At 36.0% G+C, this 25340-nt stretch overlaps 5 protein-coding genes across 7 annotated transcripts; 3 read left to right on the top strand and 2 right to left on the bottom strand.

Annotated features, from left to right (window-relative positions):
* The first annotated feature begins 183 nt into the window (after positions 1 to 183).
* Positions 184 to 2075, top strand: LOC108207998 (cytochrome P450 94B3). Its single transcript, XM_017378463.2, has one exon. It carries the CDS (start codon positions 433 to 435, stop codon positions 1918 to 1920), a length of 1488 nt encoding a protein of 495 aa, XP_017233952.1. The 5' UTR covers positions 184 to 432; the 3' UTR covers positions 1921 to 2075.
* A 4426-nt stretch (positions 2076 to 6501) lies between these two features.
* LOC108206524 (large ribosomal subunit protein uL22y) lies at positions 6502 to 8513 on the top strand. Of its 2 annotated transcripts, XM_017376853.2 has the most exons (7): positions 6502 to 6637; positions 6744 to 6780; positions 6867 to 6907; positions 7617 to 7847; positions 7947 to 8049; positions 8152 to 8219; positions 8305 to 8513. In XM_017376853.2, exons 1-7 carry the CDS (start codon positions 6635 to 6637, stop codon positions 8371 to 8373), a joined length of 552 nt encoding a protein of 183 aa, XP_017232342.1. In that variant the 5' UTR covers positions 6502 to 6634; the 3' UTR covers positions 8374 to 8513. The 2 variants fall into 2 exon arrangements, with proteins under 2 accessions (XP_017232342.1, XP_063944065.1); XM_064087995.1 differs by lacking the exon at positions 6502 to 6637 and having other exon boundaries at positions 6735 to 6780.
* A 4352-nt stretch (positions 8514 to 12865) lies between these two features.
* Positions 12866 to 14008, top strand: LOC135150553 (uncharacterized). Its single transcript, XM_064086922.1, has one exon. The coding sequence runs from the start codon at positions 12866 to 12868 to the stop codon at positions 14006 to 14008; it is 1143 nt and encodes a 380-aa protein (XP_063942992.1).
* A 1198-nt stretch (positions 14009 to 15206) lies between these two features.
* Positions 15207 to 17655, bottom strand: LOC108206054 (elongation factor 1-delta). Its single transcript, XM_064087994.1, has 8 exons — positions 17517 to 17655; positions 16911 to 17011; positions 16712 to 16828; positions 16503 to 16593; positions 16121 to 16247; positions 15763 to 15876; positions 15479 to 15640; positions 15207 to 15393 (listed from the first exon to the last, which is right to left on the bottom strand). Coding segments are annotated over exons 2-8 (699 nt in total). The 5' UTR covers positions 16997 to 17011; positions 17517 to 17655; the 3' UTR covers positions 15207 to 15391.
* A 2134-nt stretch (positions 17656 to 19789) lies between these two features.
* Positions 19790 to 24150, bottom strand: LOC108206161 (uncharacterized). 2 transcript variants are annotated; one of them, XM_017376370.2, is made up of 8 exons: positions 23952 to 24150; positions 23286 to 23471; positions 22633 to 22807; positions 22356 to 22523; positions 22130 to 22249; positions 21931 to 22012; positions 20251 to 20370; positions 19790 to 20139 (listed from the first exon to the last, which is right to left on the bottom strand). In XM_017376370.2, the coding sequence occupies exons 1-8, from the start codon at positions 24058 to 24060 to the stop codon at positions 19999 to 20001; spliced, it is 1101 nt and encodes a 366-aa protein (XP_017231859.1). In that variant the 5' UTR covers positions 24061 to 24150; the 3' UTR covers positions 19790 to 19998. The 2 variants fall into 2 exon arrangements, with proteins under 2 accessions (XP_017231859.1, XP_017231858.1); XM_017376369.2 differs by having other exon boundaries at positions 22633 to 22843; positions 23952 to 24145.
* Between the last annotated feature and the right edge of the window lie 1190 nt (positions 24151 to 25340).

Raw genomic sequence — 25340 nt, 5'->3', positions numbered from 1 at the left:
ACATTACTCTAGACTCTGGTTGTTACTCATACTCTAGGTCGGAAGACAATGGACAGGACCATCTACTCAAAGTACCAATCTACCCCTCGACATTTTCTCTCATTTTCCTTTTGGTTATCTTCTTGAAATAGAAACATGTGCAGAAATGAATTGTTGGCTACATTTGTCTGTTCTTGACCCAGCTTCTCTTTCTCGATTCTTCCCCACATCTGTCTTCACCCTACAACTTAAATTCCGCAAAGCACTTGCTCCAAAGCATACATCAGATCAATGAGATCAGTTCAAACTCTTCTCAAACCACTCTCACCCCCTTCACTCAATTTACTTATTCCAAAACTAAAAATAGAAACGTATACTTATCGACTGCCACAAACACCTACTATAAAAACAACGCCAACATTTATTTTATAGTTATACACACAACTTGCCACAATGCTTCTCTCACTGTTTGTTTCTGTCTCTCTATCTCTCATGCTACTTTCTGTTCTCCATGGATACTACACTTGTTATAAAAAAAAGCTCTTCTCATTACACTTCCCGAGGTCATATCCTCTCGTCGGAACTCTCTTGGCCTTTTACAAAAATCGCCGCCGCCTCATTCACTGGTACACTGATCTCTTGTCGGAATCGCATTCACAAACGATAGTAGTCCATCGGCTCGGCGCGCGCCGAACCATAATCACCGCGAATCCTGATAACGTGGAGTATATTTTGAAGACCAGGTTCGATAATTTCCCCAAGGGGAAGCCGTTCACCGAGATTCTCGGCGATTTTCTCGGGTCGGGGATTTTTAACGTGGATGGGACGCTGTGGAACTCGCAGCGGAAGCTGGCGAGTCATGAGTTCAGCACCAAGTCGTTGAGAGAGTTTATGGTGAATGTTCTGGAAGAGGAAGTGGAGAATAAGTTGTTTCCGTTGCTTGAAAAAGTCTGTGAAAACGACGTAGTTTTGGACTTGCAGCATGTGCTGAGAAGCTTCGCGTTTGATACGATATGTAAAGTCGCATTGGGGATTGATCCTTGCTGTTTGGATGATTCGAAGCCGGATTCCAAGCCGGCTCAGCCGCTGGCTAGCGCGTTCGACGCCGCGTCGGAGATAAGCGCGATGCGGGGAGCCGCCACGGTCTCGGCGGTGTGGAAAATGAAGCGCGCGCTGAACATCGGGTCGGAGAAGAAGCTTCGAGAAGCCGTGGCCGTCGTGCATGGGTCGGTTGATGACATCATCCGGGTCAAGAAAAAGGATATGGATAGTGGCGGTGAAGAAGCACGTGACCTTCTGTCGAGACTACTCTCCGCTGGGAATGATGATGAGATGGTTCGAGACATGGTGATAAGCTTTCTCATGGCGGGGAGGGATACGACGTCGTCTGCGCTGACGTGGCTGTTTTGGTTGATATCTATCAACGAAACTGCTAAACAAGAGCTCGTGAATGAAGTGACGTCACTGGATGACTTGGATTTTGAGAAGCTGAAAGATATGAATTACACGAAGGCGTGTTTGTGCGAGTCGATGAGGCTTTATCCGCCGGTGGTGTGGGACTCGAAGCACGCGGCGGCGAACGACATTTTGCCGGACGGGACGGCGGTGTTTAAGGGGGATAGGGTGACTTATTTTCCGTATGGGATGGGGAGAATGGAGGAGCTGTGGGGGAAGGATAAGATGGAATTTAGACCGGACCGGTGGTTTGATGAACCGGGTTTGTTGAAGATGGTGAGCCCTTACAAGTTCCCGGTTTTTCAAGCCGGCCCGAGGGTTTGTTTAGGGAAGGAGATGGCGTTTATACAGATGAAATATGTGGTGGCATCTGTTATGAGGCGGTTTGAGTTCAAGCCGGTTTGTTTGGAAGAACCGGTGTTTGTACCTTTATTAACGGGTCATATGGCTGGTGGATTTAAAGTTAAGGTATCTAAAAGAATTTAATTATGATGTATTGTACTTGTCACTTTCAGATTTACTCAAAAAAAAAAAAAGAAGTTGTCACTTTCAGATAAATACAACGTGTGTTGAATTATTTTTTGGTATTGGATTATTTTTTACTTATTTGAAACTAATTTTACTAATAATAATTAATAAGTATTAACCGTTAGAATCGGATAACATAACACGTGTATAGCTTTAGCCCATGCACATTACAAAACACATGTGTGCTCTACATCGAGGCCCGCCATGAACGAAGTTATGTGCATGAATGAGATCATGCTCTGATACAAGTTATTTAATAAAAATTAAATACTTCCCCCTCCCACAATAGTTGTCACATTTGGTTTTGTGCTGGTCAAATTGACTAAAGTTTAACTGAAATTTATTAATATTTTATTAATTGATAAAATAAAAAAAATATGTCACCGGAAATAACTTTTAATCTACTTCAAGATGTAATTTTCAGTTTTTTAAAGTAATGAGTGATTGACTTATAATCATTGGTCAAAATTTAGTCAATTTAAGCAATAAAAATAGAAATGTGACAACTATTTTGAGACGGAGAGAGTACAGATAACACAAATAAGATGGGGAAGTATGATTAGAGGTGAAACTAGCTAAGTGGAACCTAATAGGATTAAGATTGAACTAGTAAGATTTTGCTTGGATCAAGTTCAGACTCTTAAATTATTTAGAGCCAATTGTCCATAATTTGATGAGATATTAATGAGTGAATAACAGACCAAGAAGTGGTTAAAATGTCTGAAAAATAAGTATAAATTGTGAAATAAAAATTAAACAAACACCGCGAATAAGTTGTTTGTCACCTATGACCAAGAAGCAGGACTTTTAAACAGGCCAGGTACTCCTCCAAACTATAAAAGATTAAAAGTTGTGGCAAAAAAAAGTATAAAGTGTCCTTGGAGTATTATATGTAATTCTAAATCTCTAAGTACGTGACTTAGAAATGAGATTATGAGAATAATATCATATTCCTAAATGTCCCTAGTCGAGTATTATTGTTAAGGGATAATAATGATGCATTAAGACTAGTATGTTTGTTGACTGATGATCACATCTCATTGATCATAGGTATAGTGATGCTAAAGTCAAAAACATAAGTGCATGTATCGACACATGGCACTGGAATGACCCACCGTGAGATTTTACATGTTAATAAGTGTCATTGGAGATTCTCACTGTGATAATGATGTAATGATCCTCTGACTTGATATCATTATATTTCTATATGAGAATTAATATACTTTGGTTGCACTAAAAGTTACCTTTGACCGGGTGATGATGAAATGTACATTGGGTATATTATGAATCGTATGAGAAATATGAATGATCTAGAAAGGATTTAACCCTCCTATTTTAGGAGTGATATTATTGGCCTCTTGATTGAGTGAGACTATAAAATGCATGGCCGTGCTCAAATATTGATTTGTTTAATAGTCTACTCATTGATCAAGGAAATTCGGATTAGACGATGAAGAGGATGACACAATACATGCCTTGAGTCTGATCTATAATATAAGGTTAAAGGGATTATATTACATTGTACATTATTCACAAAAGGTTTAATTGAATCACCAATTATTATTATTACTTGGGTAGCAATGATGTATTACTAGATGCCGCTCATTGTTTATAATTTTATTATTGGATATTAAAATTATTGCCAACGTAATAATAACCTAAAGGGTCACACACTTTGAACGTTTAAAGGAGTTTTAATTTAAATTCTGAATTTAAATTAAATGATTAATTCGAAATAAATTATTTAATTGAGCCGGTCTTAATTAAGTCATTAGAATCTCGAATTTAATATTAAAACCAAAATCGGATTAGGGTTTGGCCCATCTATCTCTCTTCCCTATAAATACATAATGATGTATTGTTTTAGGGTTAAGTGTCATAAAATCGTTTTATTAAAACCCTAGCAGCTCCAGATCAAGAGAGGCTAGAGAGAGAGAGAGGGGCTGCATTCGGCTAGTACCGGCTCCGGTGATCTTTGGCGATCAGACGTTCGTGTGGACTGCTTAGAGACGCGATTCTTAGACCGAGGGCTGCATGGTGATTGCTCGTTCCGGACCTCCAATACCTTCAACAAGGTATTATTTCGTATCTCCATGATCAGCCGTACTTTATAGATGGATCCTCGGGTTAGGGTTTCGGAAAATTTTGATTTTACGTCGATTATCCGCTGCGTTTGTTGCCCCGAAACCCAACACAATCTCCGGAAAATAGAAAAGAAAAGAGGAGTCACTGACACGTATTTGGGTTTTCGGTTTACCGACTCCAACCAGATGTTCACGTATTGACATGAATACGTCGTTGGGCACTACTAGTTCCCAGAGTTCAAAATGAATTATTGAGGGTAATTGCTAATGTGCATTGCTTGAGTGTAGATACCTTGCTCAATTAGCAACTGACAGCTTTTCTCATCAAAATAAAGTACGAAGCGTTTGGTTTCAGCTTTTCAGAGATTCAGGTAGCTGCATAGTGAAAGCAGTGCAGTGTTACTGTATCTAGTACCCAAATTTTATAACACGTGCTCATTTTTGCTATGAGTTCGGGAGAATCTCGATTCATCTCATGTTTATCCTGAACACTGGCCTTTCACCTTACATCCAGCAATTAAGACATCTTGATATCATCTCCGGACCAACTCAATCATACAAAATTTTAACTAAAAATACTTGTAATATCAAAAATAAAAGGTATATATATTTTTTCCAAAATTTTATATTCCAATATTACACTCATATTATCTATAATTTTAACTTAAGTTACATGCCGTTGTGGTTCCGGAAAATAATGGGACGCTCAATTTTATTAATTTATTTAGCACATAGGTTTCTAGAAATAATGGATCCCTTGGATTGGGCTTTTTTTTTTTAAATGTGATTTGCAATCAAATGTAAACTAGAACAATCATTTTTAGGAAAAATTTTAAGTTGCTTTTGATTGTATTATAGGTTGATTGTGATTGCATTATATTTGGTTGCAGCAAAGTAAATTTGTTGAACAAAATTGTTAGCTAAAAATAAAATAAATATTAATTATATAAAATTTGTTTAACCTGCTAAGTTTTGTATTAACTACGTCGATGATATTAACTATAATAGATGACTACTTTTTATAATTTAATATTAGGGTTAATTATCAAACTCATTACTGAAGTGGACAAATGGTATCAATTTCATCACTGATCTCGACGGGGTCTCAAGTTGCTCACTAAACTCGCTTAATGGTATCAAACTCATCACTGCCGTTAAAAAAAAGTAACAGAGGTTAGACGGAGTGACAGATTGACGGTTGACATGGCACATTAATAAAAAAGACTGAAGAAAAACAAATGAAAGAAAATAAAAAAAAGTAGAAAATAGAAATGCCACATAATTTGAAATTTATATGAAAATAAAGTATGCAAACTTTTTATTAAATTGATTTTAGGATATAATTATCTAAATAAACGTATCGAACTAATTTTTGATATATAATTAACTAAACAATTAAGATTAATTTTTATGTTTTTTATTAGATTATAATTATATTTGAATAACATTGAAATGTTTTCTCTTTATATAAATTTTATTTATGTGAATATTATTGTTGGCAAAAATATTTTCAAAATTTTTTTATGTCACCAACTTTTTTAAAATTTTATGAAAAATCTAGAGATAGAACATAAAGAAATTCATTTCGATTTTTAACACTTCTATTTCTTTTGGAGTTTCTCGTACCAAAGAAAAACATGAAAATAAATATATGTAAATTTAACATATGAAGCAACACACATTGTCCAAATCTTCAAAAACAACACATAATGTTTAAAAATATTTTTTTGCCAACAATAATATTCACATAAATTAAATCTATTAAAAGAGAAAACATTTCAATATTATTCAAAAAAAATTATAATCTAATAAAAAATATAAAAGTTAATCTTAATTGTTTAGTTAATTATATATTAAAATTTAGTTCCATACATTTATTTAGATAATTATATACTAAAATCAATTTAATAAAGAGTTTGCATACTTTATTTTCATATAAACTTCAAATTATGTGGCAATTCTACTTTCTACTTTTTTTCATTATCTTTCATTTGTTTTTCTTCACTCTTTTTTATTAATGTGCCACGTCAACCGCCAATCTGTCACTCCGTCTAACCTCCGTTACTTTTTTTAACGGCAGCGATGAGTTTGATATCATTAAGCGAGTTTAGTGAGCAACTTGAGACCCCGTGGAGATTAGTGATGAAGTTGATAACATTTGTCCACTTCAGTGATGAGTTTGATAATTAACCCTTTAATATTATTATAAATAAAATATATCTTCAAGATATAATAATAATAATGTAAGATTATTTTGTACGAACATCAGTATTAATATTATAGTCAACGGTATCATAAATTCAATTTTTAGATAATTTTATAATTTGTATCTGTAATATGTTTGCGGCCAAGGATTTTGTACCATTAGATTTAGATATCTCGGGCCTGAACAACAACTGTTGTCCACAAAACCCAATAAAGGAACATACAAACAAAAGCAACAACGTAAAAATTGGGCCGGAATAGAGTTTGAAGCCCAATCAAAACAACAAAACCCTAGCCCCCCCGGATGTTTTTAATCTCAAGGCGCCCGCTCATCTCCTCTTTTGCCGAGCACAGACGCCAGATCAACAGCAGCGGCAACAACAATGGTGAGTGTTGAGTAAGCCATTTTGTTTGATTTTTGTTCATCTCTAATCTCGAGGCGCCCCCTCATGTGAATTAATATTTGATCCTTGTGTGTGATTTATGAACCAGGTGAAGTATTCTAAAGAACCCGACAATCCCACCAAATGTAAGTGATAGGTCTTTGTGTTTTTGTTTGTAGAATCTAATAGTATTGAGTTTTAATGTTTGTGTTTTGTAATTTTTTGTGTCCAGCTTGCAAATCCAGGGGTTCTGGCCTCAGGGTGCATTTTAAGGTATGTGCATTTGTTTAATGTTTGGCCTGAATGTGTTTTTGTATTATATGCAAATGTCTTTATTATTATTCTGTTAGTATTCCTCTATGCCACTCATATATCAATGAAATGTGAAAAATGTGAATAATAATTGATAAGTAAAAAGATAAATGAATTGAGACGGTGTTTATGTTATATGATGTGGACTGTGGAGGAGATGGGTAAGATGATTGAATTAACATGTACATTCGAATGATTTAGCTCTAGTTTAACTTTTTGTTTTGGAATGCTAGAAAGAATGATGTTTGCTATAATTACATTGAAAATGGCATAAATGTTCTCCCCATTTTTACCTCAGACGACCCGAAACAATAATGTTCATATGTGAAACATTATAGGCTTGCTTTTTGAACGAACAATTATGTTGTTTTAACTATGAGTTTATGTGCGATAATATATACCGTACCAGGAATTCAGATAAACCAATGATGTGGATTCCCTTTTTTAGCTTCAACGAACAGTAGATCACAAATGACATTGAATTTGTTAGCTCCCTTGGCTATGATGCCCAGATAACTGCTTCCTTTAAATTAGATACACAGAATTTGTATAAGTTTAGTTTAGTTGTGTAGAAAAACCTTTCTTAACTGTTGCTCATGCATAATGCACATATTCAAGCCATATATATTGATAGTTTCTGTCCTCAAGTATCTTTATAATGTGGCTGCAGAACACCAGAGAAACTGCACATGCTATTCGCAAGTTACCTCTGATCAAGGCTAAGAGGTACTTGGAGGATGTTCTTGCTCACAAGCAAGCTATCCCATTCACACGCTTCTGCAGAGGTGTTGGTCGTACTGCCCAAGCCAAGAACAGACATTCTAATGGACAAGGACGTTGGCCTGCTAAGTCAGCAAAATTCATTTTGGATTTGCTCAAGAATGCCGAGAGTAATGCTGAGGTTTGTACTGCCATCCACTGTATTTCTTCTTTCCATCAGCCTATATAATATCTCTTTCCCATCAAAGTTAATTGGAGTATCTCTTAATATATTCTGTAGGTGAAAGGCTTGGATGTCGATTCACTTTACATATCTCACATCCAAGTCAACCAAGCACAAAAGCAGAGGCGTCGCACATACCGTGCACATGGGAGAATCAACCGTAAGCTTTACAATTCGCAGATACAATGATAATATCAAATAAAGATAATGCAGTTGTTGAATTGTAGAAAATGATTATTGTTGTCGGTGTTTGCCTTTGCAGCTTACATGTCCTCCCCCTGTCACATTGAATTGACTTTGTCTGAGAAAGAAGAGCCTGTCAAGAAGGAGGTAATTGTTGTGCTTTTCTTTGTAATCTAGTTATAATCTCTGGTTTCTTTATTCTTACTATATGATTAAATTATCACATTTGCAGCCTGATACTCAACTGGCATCTAGGAAGCCCAGAGGCAACCAGGTCCTGCGCAGTGGTGCTTCGTCTTAATGTTTGTGGTGGCAGTGATAGAAGGAAAAAACAAACATAATTTTCCCAGTATTTGGAGATTTTCCTTTGTTATGCATTTTTGTCATGATATTTTTCATATTTAATTTTGGTGAATTTAGATGGATTTGAGTTTTTCATTATGTTGGGTGTGTTTGGTTACTTTCAAGGTATTTATAATTTTAAATGAACCCCAAGTGTATTTATGCTTAATTTCAGTCGAAAATTATAGGAGTTAAAAAATGCCATTTAAGTATATCATTGGAGTTTAGGATGATGCTCCCAAGCTTCATTTACACTATTTTTCTGATCAGGAATCAGCTTGTAAATCCCTGAATTTCCAGGAGAACAGTTTTGGGTTTGTAGATTTATTGCTTAGGCTGGAAAATTTATCATAATGTGGATATATTGTTTAATCATTTTGGGTTAATCTGTACATTATCCTCCTGCAGAGATATTATACTCCCTCCGTCCCTCCCATTTCTTATCAAATGGGTTGGGCATGGAGGTTAATAAATATGAATAAAGTAGGCGAAAAGAGAAAGAAAAGTAGGTGAAGTGGTGGGACCCATTGATTTTTAATGTATAAAAAAAGATAGTGGAGTAAAAGTAGTGTGAAAAGAAAAGAAAAGTGGAGAATTGGTGGGACCCATTGACTATTTTCGGTAAGGTTTGAAATGTAAAGAATTGGATGGGACATCCCAAAGAGAAAAGCGTAAAGAAATGGTAGGGACGGAGGGAGTAATTCGGAAAGGTTATTCTGATTGAGTGGGCATAGATAATTTGTCTTCTTTTATAATGAAACAGGATTAATCAGTTTTGCTGCCATACAAATATCATTATAACTAAAAAATGACATTAAGCAATAAAAGAAGACAGGATAAAGATATTTTTTTCCGTCAAAGTTGAGGATGCCATTTGCAAATACTATATGAAGTACCAAATCAACTATTATACGAATGTAAAATTATACCTGTATGTAGCTTGTATTTTGTTGTAACAGAACAATCACATCTTTTGAATTATGTGTCTGTAGTTTTTTACTTTGTCGTAACTGAACAATCACGTCCTTTAAGAGTTACTAAGCGATTCTAAGACTGGCCTTGTAAAAGTTTTTTTGAAGACTTTGCTATATTATTTTCTTTTTCATAGGAAACAATTTATTGTGATTTTCTAAAAATTGTATTTCACGCTGTTGTGTGGCGTCAATCATATACTCCCTCCATCCCTTGAGTAGTATACGGATGATGAAAGACCGAAACGCGTCACGCACTTTAATGCCCCTATGAAGTATACTGCTGTAACTTATTTTTTTTCTGAATAAAAATTTAACATCTAAATTTTTATTCATAAAAAAATATTATACAAGGAAAAAAAAATGTCTAACTTTGAAATCACTATTATACACTCAAGGAATGGACTTGAGGAATGACAAATACGGCAGGAGAGATCAATCACTTGGAGCTACAAAACTTCATAAAACATCGTTGATCGCCGAGTCATTGTGAAATAAAGAGCTGGTATTTCCATTATTTTTATTAGGAAACAGGCAAATAAAATAGCCCACAAATTGTCTAGATTTCCTTGTGCACTTGATGACATTGTTGTTAACGGCTCCGTTTTATTTCTAATCAGTATGTTCGACCACTTTTCAAAACTAACCAGTTTTTTTTCGAGCTTTCAAAACTAACCAGTCTAATTCATTGAGAAAGCGCGACCCAAACCAAAAAACACTCCAGTAAGGGTCGCCCTTTCAAAGAGCGACCCATGCTGAATTTATTGCCATATGGGGCGCCCTTTCAAAGGGCGACCCATATGGGTTATTTTAAAAAAAAATAATTCAAAAATCGGAAAATTCTTATATATTAATTATATTATAATATTTTATAATATTATTTATATAATGATATAATATAAAAATATTTTATATTATATAGTGATACATTATTTGTGATATTTTATATTTTATATTATTATTTATATTTTATAATTTTTTCTAAAGAGTGTGAAAAAAATTTAAAACGTATGGTCAAATCATCTGTTTGCACTTATGAGCTCGTTTAAAGTCATGCAATTATGAGTTTTTAAACAGTGTGCATCAGCTTTTTTCGTATGGTCACATCCCTCACATTTAACACATAGTGCAGCATGCAATAATATCAATGGATTTATGCAGTAGCTTTATTGCTCATTGATTCAGCAGCAGCAAAAAGTCCAGAGAATCATTAATTCAACAGCAAAAAAATTTACTTTATTGCTCATTGATAGATTGACTGCATACCAATAAATGGACACAAAAATTGCATGCACTATTGAAGCACAGTGGTTAACTTTGAAATTCGTCCTTAAAAGTCTCAATTTAATTTAACGGTTATATAATATAAAATATATAATGTAAATAATATATATATATATATATTAAAGATTGAAATATATATATATATATATATATATATATATTTATTTATATATATTATATATATATATGTGTATATATGTATATTATTTAATGTATTTTTCTAAAGAGTGTGAAAAAAATTTAAAACGTATGGTCAAATCATCTGTTTGCAATTATGATTTTTTTGAAAGTGTGCATCATCTGTTTGCAATTATGAGCTCGTTTAAAGTCATGCAATTATGAGTTTTTGAACATTGTGCGTCAGCTTTTTTTGTATGGTCACATCCCTCACATTTAACACATAGTGCAGCATGCAATAATATCAATGGATTTATGCAGTAGCTTGTCTAGAGAATCATTCATTCAGCAGCAAAAAGATTTACTTTATTGCTCATTGATAGATTGACTGCATACCAATAAGTGGACACAAAAATTGCATGCACTATTGAAGCACAGTGGTTAACTTTGAAATTCGTCCTTAAAAGCTGAAGCATTTGTGGTTGCCTATCCACAAAACCATCATCACTTGAAAAAACCTCATTGGCAAGCTATCAGAACACCAAAACCACCAAAAGCAAAACCACTCCAAAAAAACCAAAACAAAGATGGACGGATACGTAAACGTTAATTTTTTCTGGGGAGGTGAAATCATAAAACAAGATAACGATGTTCTCTACACCTTAGATCCGAAAGAAATGATGTATGTAAAATTGAGCAGCTCACTTGAAGAACTACGAGATATGGTGTTCGGGTTGATGCATATAAGTAGGCATCATTGGGATGTCAAGCTTAGTGTGAAATATCCTCGAATCGGGGTTAGTAACCTCGTTTCGGGGTTCTTTGTGAAGTCTGTTAAATCGGACGACGATGTTCGTAGGATGTTAAGTATCCCCGAGAGATTTCACTTGGGTGGAGACGTATCATTGTTTATCGAGGCCGAGAGTATTGCTCAACCCAGCCAACACTATGGAGGCGAGTATGGGGGGAACTATGGACAAACCGCTGCAGGTGGCCAAGTTTCAAATTATGTTAAAAACTACGGTGGGAGTTTTGGAGGCGATTATGGGGGAAACTATGGACAAAGCCAGGGCATGCAAGGGTGTTCTAGCGGCTACAACTACGGGACGATTGGAGAGTATGGTGGTGGCTCGAGTAATACGGGTCGTTTTGTTGTTGAAGAGGTTGTGGACGAGGACGATTTGAGTGGTAGACAGCCATCACCGACTCGTCAAACCCCGAAAAGAGGTGCAGCTATAGCTCTTGCACTGGAGAACGAGGAGGATGATGAAGAGTATGGCTCGGAAAGAGCCATAAGCAGCAGTGACGATTCGGAGTGGAATCTATCACAAGAGGATGTTCCGGAAAGTGAAGATTTTTCGGAGGTTGATTCCGATGAAGAAAGAGAGGGAAACATGCACTTGCAAACACAGGCATTGTCTATTCATGAACCTAGAGCTGCATGGTTTGGATCCCAGGATTACGAGCCTGTGATTGTGTCCAACAAGGACGCAGTTATGTCACTCGGGTTTGATCCCGCCACCGATGAGTTGACCGAAGGAGCTCTATTTGCTACCAAGGAAGTGCTCATAGCTGCTGTGAAACATGCACACATAAGTACAGATCGAAATTTCATCGTGGAGAAAAGCTCCACGCAAGTCTACAAAGTTAAATGTGTGGTTTCAAACTGCAAGTGGAAGCTAAGGGCCGCGAAGAAGAAGTCCCACGGCCTTTTTCAAATAACTAAATGTCCAGAGATTCACACATGCCTACTGGATAGACCCACGCAGGACCACCGCAAAATTTCAGCAAAAATGATTGGCTATGTGGTTGCTCCCTACGTAAGTCCTACAACCTTGGATATCATTATATGTCTAAATATTATCGTTTATTATTCATCGTTAATGTTAATATATTTTGTTTCAACATATCTCCCAGACCCCTCAATTGAAGGTAAGCAACATCATCACAATGGTCAATGATGAGTACCACCATTTGGTTAGTTACTTGAAAGCATGGAGGGGGAAGATGGCCGCCATGGAAAGCGTTTATGGAAGCTAGAAGACAACCTACAACGAGCTCCCTCGGTTTCTTAATGTCATGGCCAGTACAAATGTCGGAAGTATAGTTGTGGTTGAGGTTGTTCCACATCATAAAGAGAGGGGTACATCGACATTTGTTCGTGCATTTTGGTGCCTAAAAGCAATGATTGATGGTTGGCAGTATGCACGGCCAGTTATTTCCATTGATGGTACATTTCTTAAGGGAAAGTATAATGGGAAATTGCTGGTCGCGGTGGGAGTCGACTCTAATAACCACCAATATCCCATATGCTTCGCCCTTGTTGATAAGGAAACAACTGAAAATTGGTCTTGGTTTCTACGTCTTTTACGTAGACATGTATGCCGAGATAGATTGGGGGTTTGTATTATATCTGACCGTGCGACGGGGATCCTTGCTGCAATGAATGACGAAGCGAGTGGTTTTACCCCGCCGATGGGCTATCACAGATTCTGCCTCCATCATGTTAGGAGCAACTTCTCCAAGGCATTCCCGGGAAAGGAGCTTAAAATGTACATGTGGCTAGCCGGCAATACGCCACAGATTAGGAAATATGATGCCTACATGAAGAAGATTGGAGAGCTTTCGCCTCAGGGCTTGAGGTGGTTGCTAGGGATAAGTCCAGCCCTCTGGACTATTTGTCATGACACAGGCCACGCTCGTTTCGGCCAAGCTACCACAAACATCACGGAGAGCTTTAATGGTAACGTGCGCGTGGCTCGGCACCTACCTGTGACCGCAATGATTGAATTCATGTTTTATAAAACTGTTAGGACGGTCAATAAGGAGAGGAACGCAGTGCTCGAGGGCATTGGGGAGGGTCATGAACTTTGTCTAAGGACGAGAAATAAGTTGGAGAAGATTGCAGCCAAAGCTAACACACACCGGGTCGAGACATTTAATAGAGGAACCGGTTTGTTCTCCGTAAAGACGCAAAGGTACATGGTAAAAGGGTGCAATAAGGGCGGGAACACGCAGGTGGTTGACATAACTCAGCGTACATGCACTTGCGGGAAATGGGCTTGCCACCGCCTGCCGTGTTCACATTTGATTGCTGCTTGCAACCACAATCACTTAAACTGGAAACAATGGATTGGCCCCTTCCACTACAACTCTACTTTGTTGAAATTGTGGGAGCCAATGATATATCCATTACCAGCAACTGGGTATTTGGGATATTGATTTGCCAGTGCAATGGAGAATGTTTGGAACTGTGGTACCGAACGAGGCCTTGCGAAAGAGAAGGCGTAAACGAGGAGAAAGGGGTCAATCCGTCAGAATACGCACGGAGATGGACAGTTCCCGTACAAGTCACAAATCGATGAAGAGTGCGCCGCACTGCAGGCTAAACTCGAGGGAAGTCAGGAAGCCAGATTTTGGGCCGAGTGGGGAGATGTGGACAATGTAACTTATCAGTGCCGTCGAGTGCAAATGCCTACCCCGTGGGCCGATGATGATGTTGAAGATGAAGTGGAAGGCGGTGTTGCTGATGATGGTGGAGACGAAGATGCTCACGCTGAAGACGATGAAGATGATGATGAAGGATATGGTTCCGACTATATTGTGGACCTCACTCAGGATTGAGAACTTATGTCATGTTCTCATTTTAATCATATGTAATTTCCCTTCAGTTCATGTAATGCTTCTGTTTCGTTTAAATTTATGTAATGCGAATTACCTTTAAGTACAATCTATATGAGTTTAAATATTTAAATATAACAATCTATAATATTATATTATATCATTACATAATATAATAATATAAAATTTAATATCACAAATAATGTATCACTATATAATATAAAATATTTTTATATTATATCATTATATAAATAATATTATAATATAATTAAATATATAAGAATTTTCCGATTTTTGAATTTTTTTTTTTAAAAATAACCCATATGGGTCGTCCTTTGAAAGAGCGCCCCATATGGCAATAAATTCAGCATGGATCGCTCTTTGAAAGGGCGACCCTTACTGGAGTGTTTTTTGGTTTAGGTCGCGCTTTCTCAATGAATTAGACTGGTTAGTTTTGAAAGCTCGAAAAAAAACTGGTTAGTTTTGAAAAATGGTCGAACATACTGATTATAAATGATACGGAGCCGTTGTTAACAGATCTCCTCCCTCTTTTTATTGAGACATTGTTAGCAGATATTTCATCTGGTAAAATGCATCTTTTATTCAAAAAATAAAGGTTTAGCCAAATGCGTTCTTAGTCTTCAAATTCTGATATTTATCAAATTCTTAAATTTTCATTTTTTTTCTCTTAATACTATTCCATTTTTAATCTCCTTCAGCTCGGCCAACACAGCAGTTTAGACCTGTATTACAATATAAGTTTTGCCAGGAGCAACCTGCAATCTGCCAAAACCATGCATTGCATGCCAAAATGTTCTAAATAAATATTATGCGGGTAAAAAGCTTAGATGTTTAACCATCAACTGGTACAAATTAAATAAAACATTCATACATTGCAAACTGCAAATAATGATGTCCATCAAAAGAAAAAACTAGCCAATCTCAACCACTGAAAGCCCGTCCAAAATTGCACATTTCAAAAGATTCTGCAACACATAAGAGTAATCAGACGATGAAAAGCAAGATAGTGAACAGAATTGCAAATTGAAAGAAAATTATTCATGGACTCACAAATCTTATTAAATGCAACAATGTCACAGCTCTGGATGTACTCATTTGCTGGCTCAGCAGTAAGATAATCCTCAACAAGATCGTCAACAGACACCAAGTCGTCCACAATTGTCATCATAATCTGCAGTTTCTTTATACCATATCCAACAGGTACCAGCTTGGCTGTCCAAGAAAAAATTCAACAGCTGTAAGTCCTCAGACCACCATATGTACATAATGATTACAAATTCTTATTTATGAGCACTGGAACTGATATTTCAAAAAAACAGGGTACAGAAACATACATGCGCCCCACAACAAGCCTTCCATCTTTATACTTTTAACAGCTTCTTCAAGCTTCTTCATGTCAGTTTCATCATCCCATGGTTTTACATCCAACAAGACAGATGATTTGCCGGCTGAGAAAGAAATTTTAGCAACATAAGTCTTCTCACACAAGAATACAGATGAAGCAAACATGCATTATACTATGTAGGTCGACGCATTGCTTAATAAAGACAAAAAGAGTGCTTTGTATGATAAAAAAAAAAAAAGGACCACAAATGAGACCGAGACACCAAAATAAAAATAATAAAAAATTATCTCCAATTTATAATAATATCAAATTTTCATGATTTTTTGTGACAAGGGACTTCGGCTTACACTCTTTCTTTTTCCCGGATGCCTTGACAGCTGCGGCACGTTCTTCAGAGGCCTTCTTTTCCTCTTCAGTCTCCTCACCAAACAGATCAACATCGTCATCGTCATCGTCCTCCTCAGCAGGAGAAGCCTGGAAAAAAAATCCAATCTTCAATTCAGCAAACTAGTAAAGACGGGGCATAACTTTCCTTAAGAAGAGAGGTCTGAAATACTATGATTTATCTTTCTAAATTACATATAGTTCACTTCATTGCATGAGGATGGTATATTACTAAATTATGAAGGGGGCAAAATGTCATAAAAAAAGGATGAAACTGATTACAGGAGAAAGCCCCAACAGAAAATGAATAAGCTAGTAATAAAACAGATGTCAGAAGAAACACACCTTATCAGCAATAGAAAGATTTGCCAAGGCATCTTCGACCAAAGGGGCAGACCCTGATACAGTAACGCCACATCCATCGGCAGACACACCACTGCAGTTATGATAATATATACTAGGTGAATATGCTTGAACTGAAATCATTATGACCAATAATTGGTCATCACTATAAGTTATAACAATTAACAATCCATAACCCATTGTAAACTTACGAAATCCTCAAAAGAGCCTCAATGTGGTGGAACCACCGTAGAGCATTGACGTATTCAGAGGATGGTGGCTTTGCAAGGGCAGCATGAACAGCAAGGTCATCTTTTGAAGCTTGATACCTAATAGGTGTATATTGAAACCATAAACAAATAAACAAACAATTGATATTATGAACAAAGTAGTAGCCTAAATAACACTCACCCAGAGATGTAACTACGACTTAGGAGGTACTCATCAAGCTTCTTAAGGCCAGCTGCAGAGCTAAGGTTGTAAAACGTGACACCCATGGCAGTAAAGTCTTTCTGCAGTCAAGTGTAAAGATTTATAAATACATCCACCTAAGAGTATCATGAATCCAACATTCACAATTAACCACACCAATTCAGGTAAATCATAGACAGAGAAACCCTGGAGACAGTTAAATAATGGAAAACACGCATAGGATTCGGGATTCTAAGATCAGCCCTTTTCTCAATGCAGACCTTCAATTTCGCTAGAACAGCAATCTCATAGACCTAAATAAAATATCTTAAACTAAATTGAATTAAAAACCAGACCTTTACAACAAAACAATGGTCTAAAACTATTTAACATCAGATTAATACGTTTCTTTAACAATTCAACTTTATAATTTGGGCAATTCCATGCTAATTAAACAAATTAATAATACTAAATCATGACACATTCGAGCCACATAAACATAAATTTGCAGAACAAAATATATTTAAATCTATTGAACACAGACATATACATACAGCTATACATACAGAACAAATTAAATCAATAAGTGAGAGAAGATGTACTTACCCGGAGCTGGAGGCTTAAAGAGAGGCTGAGAGAGGCAGTTAAGATCTAGGGTTTTTCAAGACTCGAAAGTGTAGCTACAGAGTCGATATATATACACACAGATACGCGGCCAAGTAGGAATAACCGGATACTTTTGTCTAAACCCGAATAGTGTTGTACCCGACCCGAGTCAAGCCCGTTTCCCCGAAATTCAATTAAATTACAGTATATTTTATCTACAATGTTCGATTTCTTATTTTGTGTCAATTAGAATGTTCGATATAAAATAGAGCTTGTTGGTAGTTTTTGGAGGTTGAATTATATTAATACAAGTCATGAATACTTGTACACATTAGATAAAATATGTCTCTCACAATGTGTATTGAATTTTAATACAATTTCATGAAAAATTGTTTAATACATTACAATTAAGAGCATGTTTGTCTCGACTTAAAGTTGTTTTAACATAAAAATTATTTGTTTGTAACAAGTTAGAAACTGATTTTAAGTCAAAAATAAGTCAAAACCGAGTTAAAACTATAAATAAGTTAAAAACTAACTTAAAATCATAAGTTACCTTGAGATTCGTTTTTCAATATCTTAATTTTTTTTATAAAAGTTAAACATAAGTCCTAAATTACTCATAAATCATTTTTATTTATATTTTTTTTTACATTTTTAGCCATTAATAAATCAAAATTACTCATACAAACATTTTAAACTCTCAACTTATCACATTAAATTACGTTAAGCCATAAGTCACAATTTTAAACTCAGCCAAACCAAACCGCCCAACTTATCACATTTAAGTCATAAGTCACAATTTTTAAACTCAGTCAACAACCCAACTTATCACATTAAGTGAGTCACAAGTCAGTTTTGCCTCCTCCAAAACGCTCTCCAGTAGTTATACCACACAATTCATCTACTAATTCTAAAGGGGTTAATGCTCTATTTCGTCACTGTACTGGACCAAAACTTTCAGTTGGCCTACCGAGTCAAAAAAGTTTTCATTTACATAATAAAGTATTTAAAAACTTTCAATCACGAGATTAAGCACAAAAAACATTTCAGCGCCGTTAAGTGTGTGTTTAACTTTAACGGGTTCCGTTAACTTTAACGGAATTGCATGTTTTCTCTGCTGCATTGCATGTTCTAACCCAGGAGAAAAACCAAGCAGTCCACTTGCTCAATAGATCCGGTAGCAGACCTCACGAAGAGTTGCCCTGTGTATATATATACGTGTTTATGTATGTACTGGACTGATTAGATTTTGTTGATGGTTTGGATGGAAAGAAAACAGAATCGGGAGGGGGCTGTGGCAGCTATTTCGCTGCCGACGACGGTAAAAAGAAAGAGAGAAGGAGAGGCTGTGTGAGAAGAAAGGGCGGACAATGGGTGGTGGGCTCGCAAGGGGAGGAAATTGAGGGGGAATCTGACCCATTTATGATTGAGATTTGGATCGAAAGCGTGGAGAGTTGGGGTTTGTTGTTGTTGTTTTGGTGTGTCTGTGTGAGGGAGAAGAGCGAAGAGCTAGTAGTGGGAGGAGACTGAAGATTTGTTGGATTGTGTCTTTGGATGGTATATTACTGGGCTTTCTGCGCCGCCGCTGTTCATCGGAGGTTGACTCTGTTGTGCTGATGCCATCTGCTTTTTTACTTCTTTCCTTTCTCTGTGTCGGCTTTGTCTTCCGTCCGTCCAAGTTCATCTGAACCGTGTCAATACCTACTCTATGTTCTACGTGAACTTGCCTTGAGCACCGGGAATGCCAACCATCGCCTAGCATCACATGGTCTCCAAGCACTCACCTACCTTCGATGCTCAAATACTCTCTCAACAAAATTCTTCAAATAATCTTCATATTTTTGACATTGGAGTCTCTCAGGTGGTGCAGTGCAAATGTTGGCGATGTCGGTAGGCCAACTGAAAGTTTTGATCGAGTACAATGATGAAATAGAATATGAACCCATTAAAAACTTAACGGAGACTGACGGAGTGGCCTATTTGAAAGTTTTTAATGGTACAATTAGTTGACTCAAAACTTTTTTGATTCGGTAGGCCAACTGAAAGTTTTGATCCAGCAGAGTGACGAAATAGAGCATTAACCCAATTCTAAAGTATGTAATGGTTGTAGTCTTATATATCCCCAGCGGCCCAGCCCTAGATAATCTTTGATGATACGGCTGGCGGGCTGGGAACTCATTTGAGTCCCCAGCTTGATTTCTGATAGATCTGACAGAGCCCACATGTTGAGAAAATTGATATTCCACATACAGATATTCACAAACACTACATATATAAATTTGTGATATTAAACTTCAGGAAAGAATACTGTAACCTTCTTTGAGGATACACCAAGGAAACTAGATATTGAAAATCGAAATGCCTTATTGGCTGTTAATGTATTTTATCTACAGAAACTTGCTCCTGGGCTCCCCATAACTTCTGGCTAACGTCAGCTGGAACATGAAATTAGTGTTTACTCAACCAATATAACATGAAATTAGTGTTTCTCGACCAATATAACTTCATCACTTGCATCATCACTACATATATCATCCATTACGCCTGTCTGTTGGTCATATAAGCTGAGAGCTTTACGAAACGATTCAATCATACCCGTCGTAAACCAGTCGTTCTTCATCTGTCATGTAATTATTAGCAGAAAAACCATCAATCATAATGCCAGAGGAACTGCCTAAGGAAAAAAGATAAGAACACTGGACACTGCAAGATATGGATATAAAGAACTTACAAAATAAGGATATCCACTGGATTTGGATTTGCTAATACTTTTTGGAGAATTCATCAGGAATAATTTAATGTAGTAAAGAACATAATACCCACATTCCTTGTCATCTCTCTGCTGGGGAACCTGAAAAATTGTTTGGTGGATTCAGGCAATCTATGTCTCTGCAATACTAAATAGACATACTGCACAATAACCTTTTTCTGTGTTGCTCTGGAATAATTGGATTCAAATATCAAATCTCCTCAAGCATGTAGACAAAGTTCTTTATATCATAATTCTTATACTGAGTACCCAGTTCCACAATGAAAAGCTCAATTTGTTTCCTAAATTCTAATTAACCAATTTCCCAAAACAAAATTGATTGATCTGTTCAGAATTTTGGAATAGTAGATTTTGCTACAAGTAGTCCTTTACACACAGCTTCTGATGTTACCAGGATGTTGACTTCGAAAAAAAAAAACATGTTTCATAATTTTGTATATAAAATCAGAAACTTCCATAGGTCAGATATATATCGCCTAATTTGGTAAAAATGAGGTACTAATACTATCAGTTATAACACAAGCGATTTGCCATTTAATATTCACAAGTAAAGGAGTAAAATTTTGAATATAAGACCATAAGACTTGACCAGTGAAGATCCTTAAACTATCTCCAACAACTTCAACTTAAAAAATCTGGTTGTGAGAGGAGCAAATTTTTCGGTATTTTTCCCAACAGATTTAGCATTAGCTCTCGAGTAATTATTTGTTAATTCAATTTGAGGATGTGCAAAGCTTCGCTTGTCCGTTCATGCACTTTTTTTCTTACTTCTAGGTATCAGCTGCGGTGTCAAAGAGTGAACTTGATGGCGAGATGGGGATGCACACATGGTGCTGCAAGCAAGGCTTATGAGTCGGGCACTCGGCAAGTTACACAATTCTTAATCCATGTCCCAGACTATTTTGAAATATAAGAATCAAGCCTGGTCCATGTACCATAACAATGAAAATTTGAAAATTGATCAACTTTATGAATGCCACTTAATCTTCCATTGTCCTCTGCATCATCTTTAATCTAAGATTTTCGTTTTTCCATTATTAATATTTTGTATTTCAGTACTATAAAATATAACTTTACTATATACCTTCCATTGGGCTACTCTTTGTCTTCTATGATATGTTTCGGAGTGAAGCACAAGAACAATGGTCAAATTGTCTGATCATGTATGATGCAAGGAACTATGCAGTTATGTGTCTGAGACTCTGAGGTGACCAGATCTGCTGATACTACATATGAAATCATTAAGGATGTCTACCAAATTAGTAACACGTCATCGTATACTACTGTTTTTGTATCTTGGGATGATAACCACATACTCTCTTTCTACTCGCTGATAAAAAAATTAGCTATGCAGGATATTCGGAATCCATACTAAAGTAGAATGCAGAGTCTGCTGCCTTGAAAAATCATAGTGATCTTTTTTTAATATTGTTTAGGAGCAATTAGTTTCCATGTAGCTGAACACATTAGAAGCAATGAGTTTATATTTGTGTGAACACAGATCTCAGGCTATACTGAGTGGCAATACGTTTAAATCCACAATTACCTATCTATTTACTCCAATAGCCTCTGGCCCTTAATTGTCTCAACATTTGCTTGAAAAATTATAGAAAGAATATATCACGGGTAGAGTAGCCTGACCTTGGGTACCAAAAGAGGAATTTTATCAATCAGCTTTTTAGTTTCAGGTCTCTTTTCAGCTTTATAGACGCCTAACAAGAACCTGAAAATTCATAATTTTGATATATAAGAGCTAAGAAGTAACTAATAATTACACACACACACACACATACATATACATTTATATACGCAATAGGAGGTGATAAATAAAAGAATATACTTTCTGATAAGAGGTTCAAGGCGCTTGGGACCTGCACCATGCAATGAATCCAAAAGTAACATGCATGGAGTTGTGGTTTTTGAGCCCAAGTGACACAAGATCAAAAGGCACCAGTGATCCCTAAGGCAATGACAACTCCGGAGGTCAGAAACGTCAACCCAAGCATAATAGAATATTTAATATAGCACGCACAATCAACTACAATGAACTACAATGAACTACTTACCATTGACAAATGGGAAGAAAAACATATTTCTTTGAAAATATTTTCTCCCTCACGATCCATCTCAAAACCTTCTCTCTCTGAGATTGTTCATGATACATTGTAAACCACAAACAATCCATATAAGTGGATGATTCCTTTTTACCACGGGGAATGCTCTGCCACATATTTCTGTTCATCACATAAAAAAAATTGCTCGTGAGAAATTAAACTACAACAACAAGTGTGTCCTTTTCCTTTTTCTCTTAATATCTGCGATTTATTGGGAATTAGAGATTACCCCAGGTAATTATTAAGTAAACTGCTGTTTAATTTCCCTTGGTCTGTGCCATTGCCGGTTCCTCTTCTCCTTGTCTGTCCTCGAATTCGGGTAAAACACGGTACAGTTTGTTCAGAATCGGTGGATTGAGCAGGCACTTCTTTACATTTTCTTTTCTGACATGGACGCCGACATTCTGTAGAAGGTATCAAAACCTCTAGACCGGTCCGTTCTTTAAATATATATATGTCAATTGCATGAACACAACATTAATATCTGTTGCCTTGACCATTCTTAGTTGATTACAAGAAAAAGAGAAAACAGAAGGGAAATAAAAAGCAGCAGCAATTTGCAAACACACAATTGATTGAGACTTTCATGACGCAGACTACGGTTGGATATGTAAATCAAATAATTCAACCCAGGATCAAATGCATCTCTCAATTGACACTGTTGACCCCAATCCTTATATGATTTTAGGCCCGAAATTACAAATTTCCAACACTGTGGACCCAGACCCTTATATTTATGCTTCAACTTTATTTTTATTTTTAAAAAACATAATTTCCTCTGATTTTATACAGAAAGCTCGGCTATAACTGGGACCAAATTACAGACAAAATCGCTCAAGAGTCGAGAGGCCAGTGAAACATTTGAATTAGTAGTAAACGTACCAGAGTTGATTGCATTTTTAACACCATCTCCTCGTTTTGTTCGCTTTCGTCGAGGAATGTCTTTAGCAGAGCAAAATGCAGGTAGCCCTTGGATGTTCGACTTTTCGGCACGCTCTAAGCTTTTCATCATTGAAGGCTCTAATGGGGAGGCTGTAACTTTATGCGCAAACCGTTGGCGTTTCTTCCCTGTCAACACACAAACTAGTCAAGACCTTCTTTAAACGACTGAATCTATTTACTTTTCCTATTTGTACTCTGATTTCAAAGAAAATAATTGTGAAAACACCTGCATCTCTAATTACATACGCATGTAAATATGAGGGTAAGATACTAAAATGTACACAGATCTGAAGCAAAAACCTCTGTGTTCAACAACAAAATCACAAAAACAAATCAATATACCATACAATGCTTATAAACCCAGAAACCAATTACATAAATAAAATAAAACCCTAGTTCACCTGGTACCATGCATCAACAAGAAGACAGAAACCCAGGAAACTAAATCCTTAAAATGCAGACACAACTGAGACACTAACAAAAACCCCAGTTATGCAAACAGTAAAACCCCATTATCTCAACACATAATAAATGTAAAAATAATAATTAACATCAACTGCCAATACACAGATGAAGAGATGTAGATAACTAGATGTAGATATATACCTGGAGTTTCAGAGGCAACGGGGCGTTGAGGATCGCCGATCGGCGGCGGTTTGACCTTCTTTGTGGATTTTGTAACCTCCATTTGACCCCTTAAGTCTATAAAAAACATTATATGCACGAAAATATTAACCTCGAAGTCTGTGCTTCAGTGACAAAAGTGGAGTATATACTCCTAATTCGTTTGTAGACACGTCGTATCATATACAGGAAGATTGCCCACGTTTTATGTGTTTTGTACTTAAACCTTGGTTATCTCGTGTTGGCAAAAAAACACCTCAGTACTTATCGGGAGGGGGATTATTATTATTTATACCGACGGTATTTTTAAGCACGTATTAATAAGTTTTTAGAAATTTTTTTTGAATAAAAAAATTATAAAATTATATGCAAAACTAAATTTAAAATTATAAAGATATTTAATAAGATATTAAATATTATTAGCTTATTACCTAGATTTGTGGTACAACAGTGTATTGTTTTGGTTGTTGTTTTAAAATTATAGTGAGTATTTTACGGTCCGTGTAATATAAAATTATAATCTCAGGTAACATTTTGTGCTTGCGGGTGATATGATATATAAATTATGTACATGTGATTCATAATTTTCTGAGTTGTTATGAATTACAAGAGATATGATCATTGATGAATATATACACAATTCATGAATGATTATAATGATGTAGAAAACTAAAAAATTAAGTAATCATAAGATAAATTTTTTTTATATCTTAACTGTGATATGTTGACCCCGTTACTTATGTGTGTGTCTTGGTGATGATGACTACAGGGAGATTTAAAATACAATAAATTTGATGATGTTGACTTGGTATGTGGATTTATAATTAATTGCAGAATGACGGGAAAAATATATTATATATTTTTGTTAAATGCAACCATCATTTTTAGTATAGACATGTCACAATCGGTCTCAAGGTTGCAAGCAATATAATGTAATGGAAATAATCATATAGCATGAAGCCTGAAATAATACTATAAATATGCGTGTGTCCATTTATTAAGTGGATGCCTTACATAGAAAAGCACGGGTTTAAGAGTAATAATACCGACATGTAATTCACAAAAATGATGCAATCAACTATATTATCTGCCCAGAAAATTTTACGAGCGCAACAACATGACCACCTACCATATATACTATTCGTTTCTTCACCAGGGCAAAAACATCATCTTCCAAATGAGTCATGTTAATTTTGGCTAAATTAGGTTTAAATAAAATTATGTTCCAGTTATCATATTGCTTGCACTTTGTTGTACGGGGGTCGATTTTCTTTTCCAAAATATTTAAAAACACTTATACATTTTAATTCACCAGTCCAAAATGAGAACTTATGTTGAAATCCCAAAACATCATAGCATTTTAAAATTTCA

The sequence above is a fragment of the Daucus carota genome, chromosome 2 (genome assembly GCF_001625215.2).
Source record: "Daucus carota subsp. sativus chromosome 2, DH1 v3.0, whole genome shotgun sequence".
Taxonomy (NCBI): Eukaryota; Viridiplantae; Streptophyta; class Magnoliopsida; order Apiales; family Apiaceae; genus Daucus; species Daucus carota.
The sequence above is the reverse complement of the archived record's forward strand: the minus strand, read 5'-3'. Positions and strand labels throughout refer to the sequence as shown.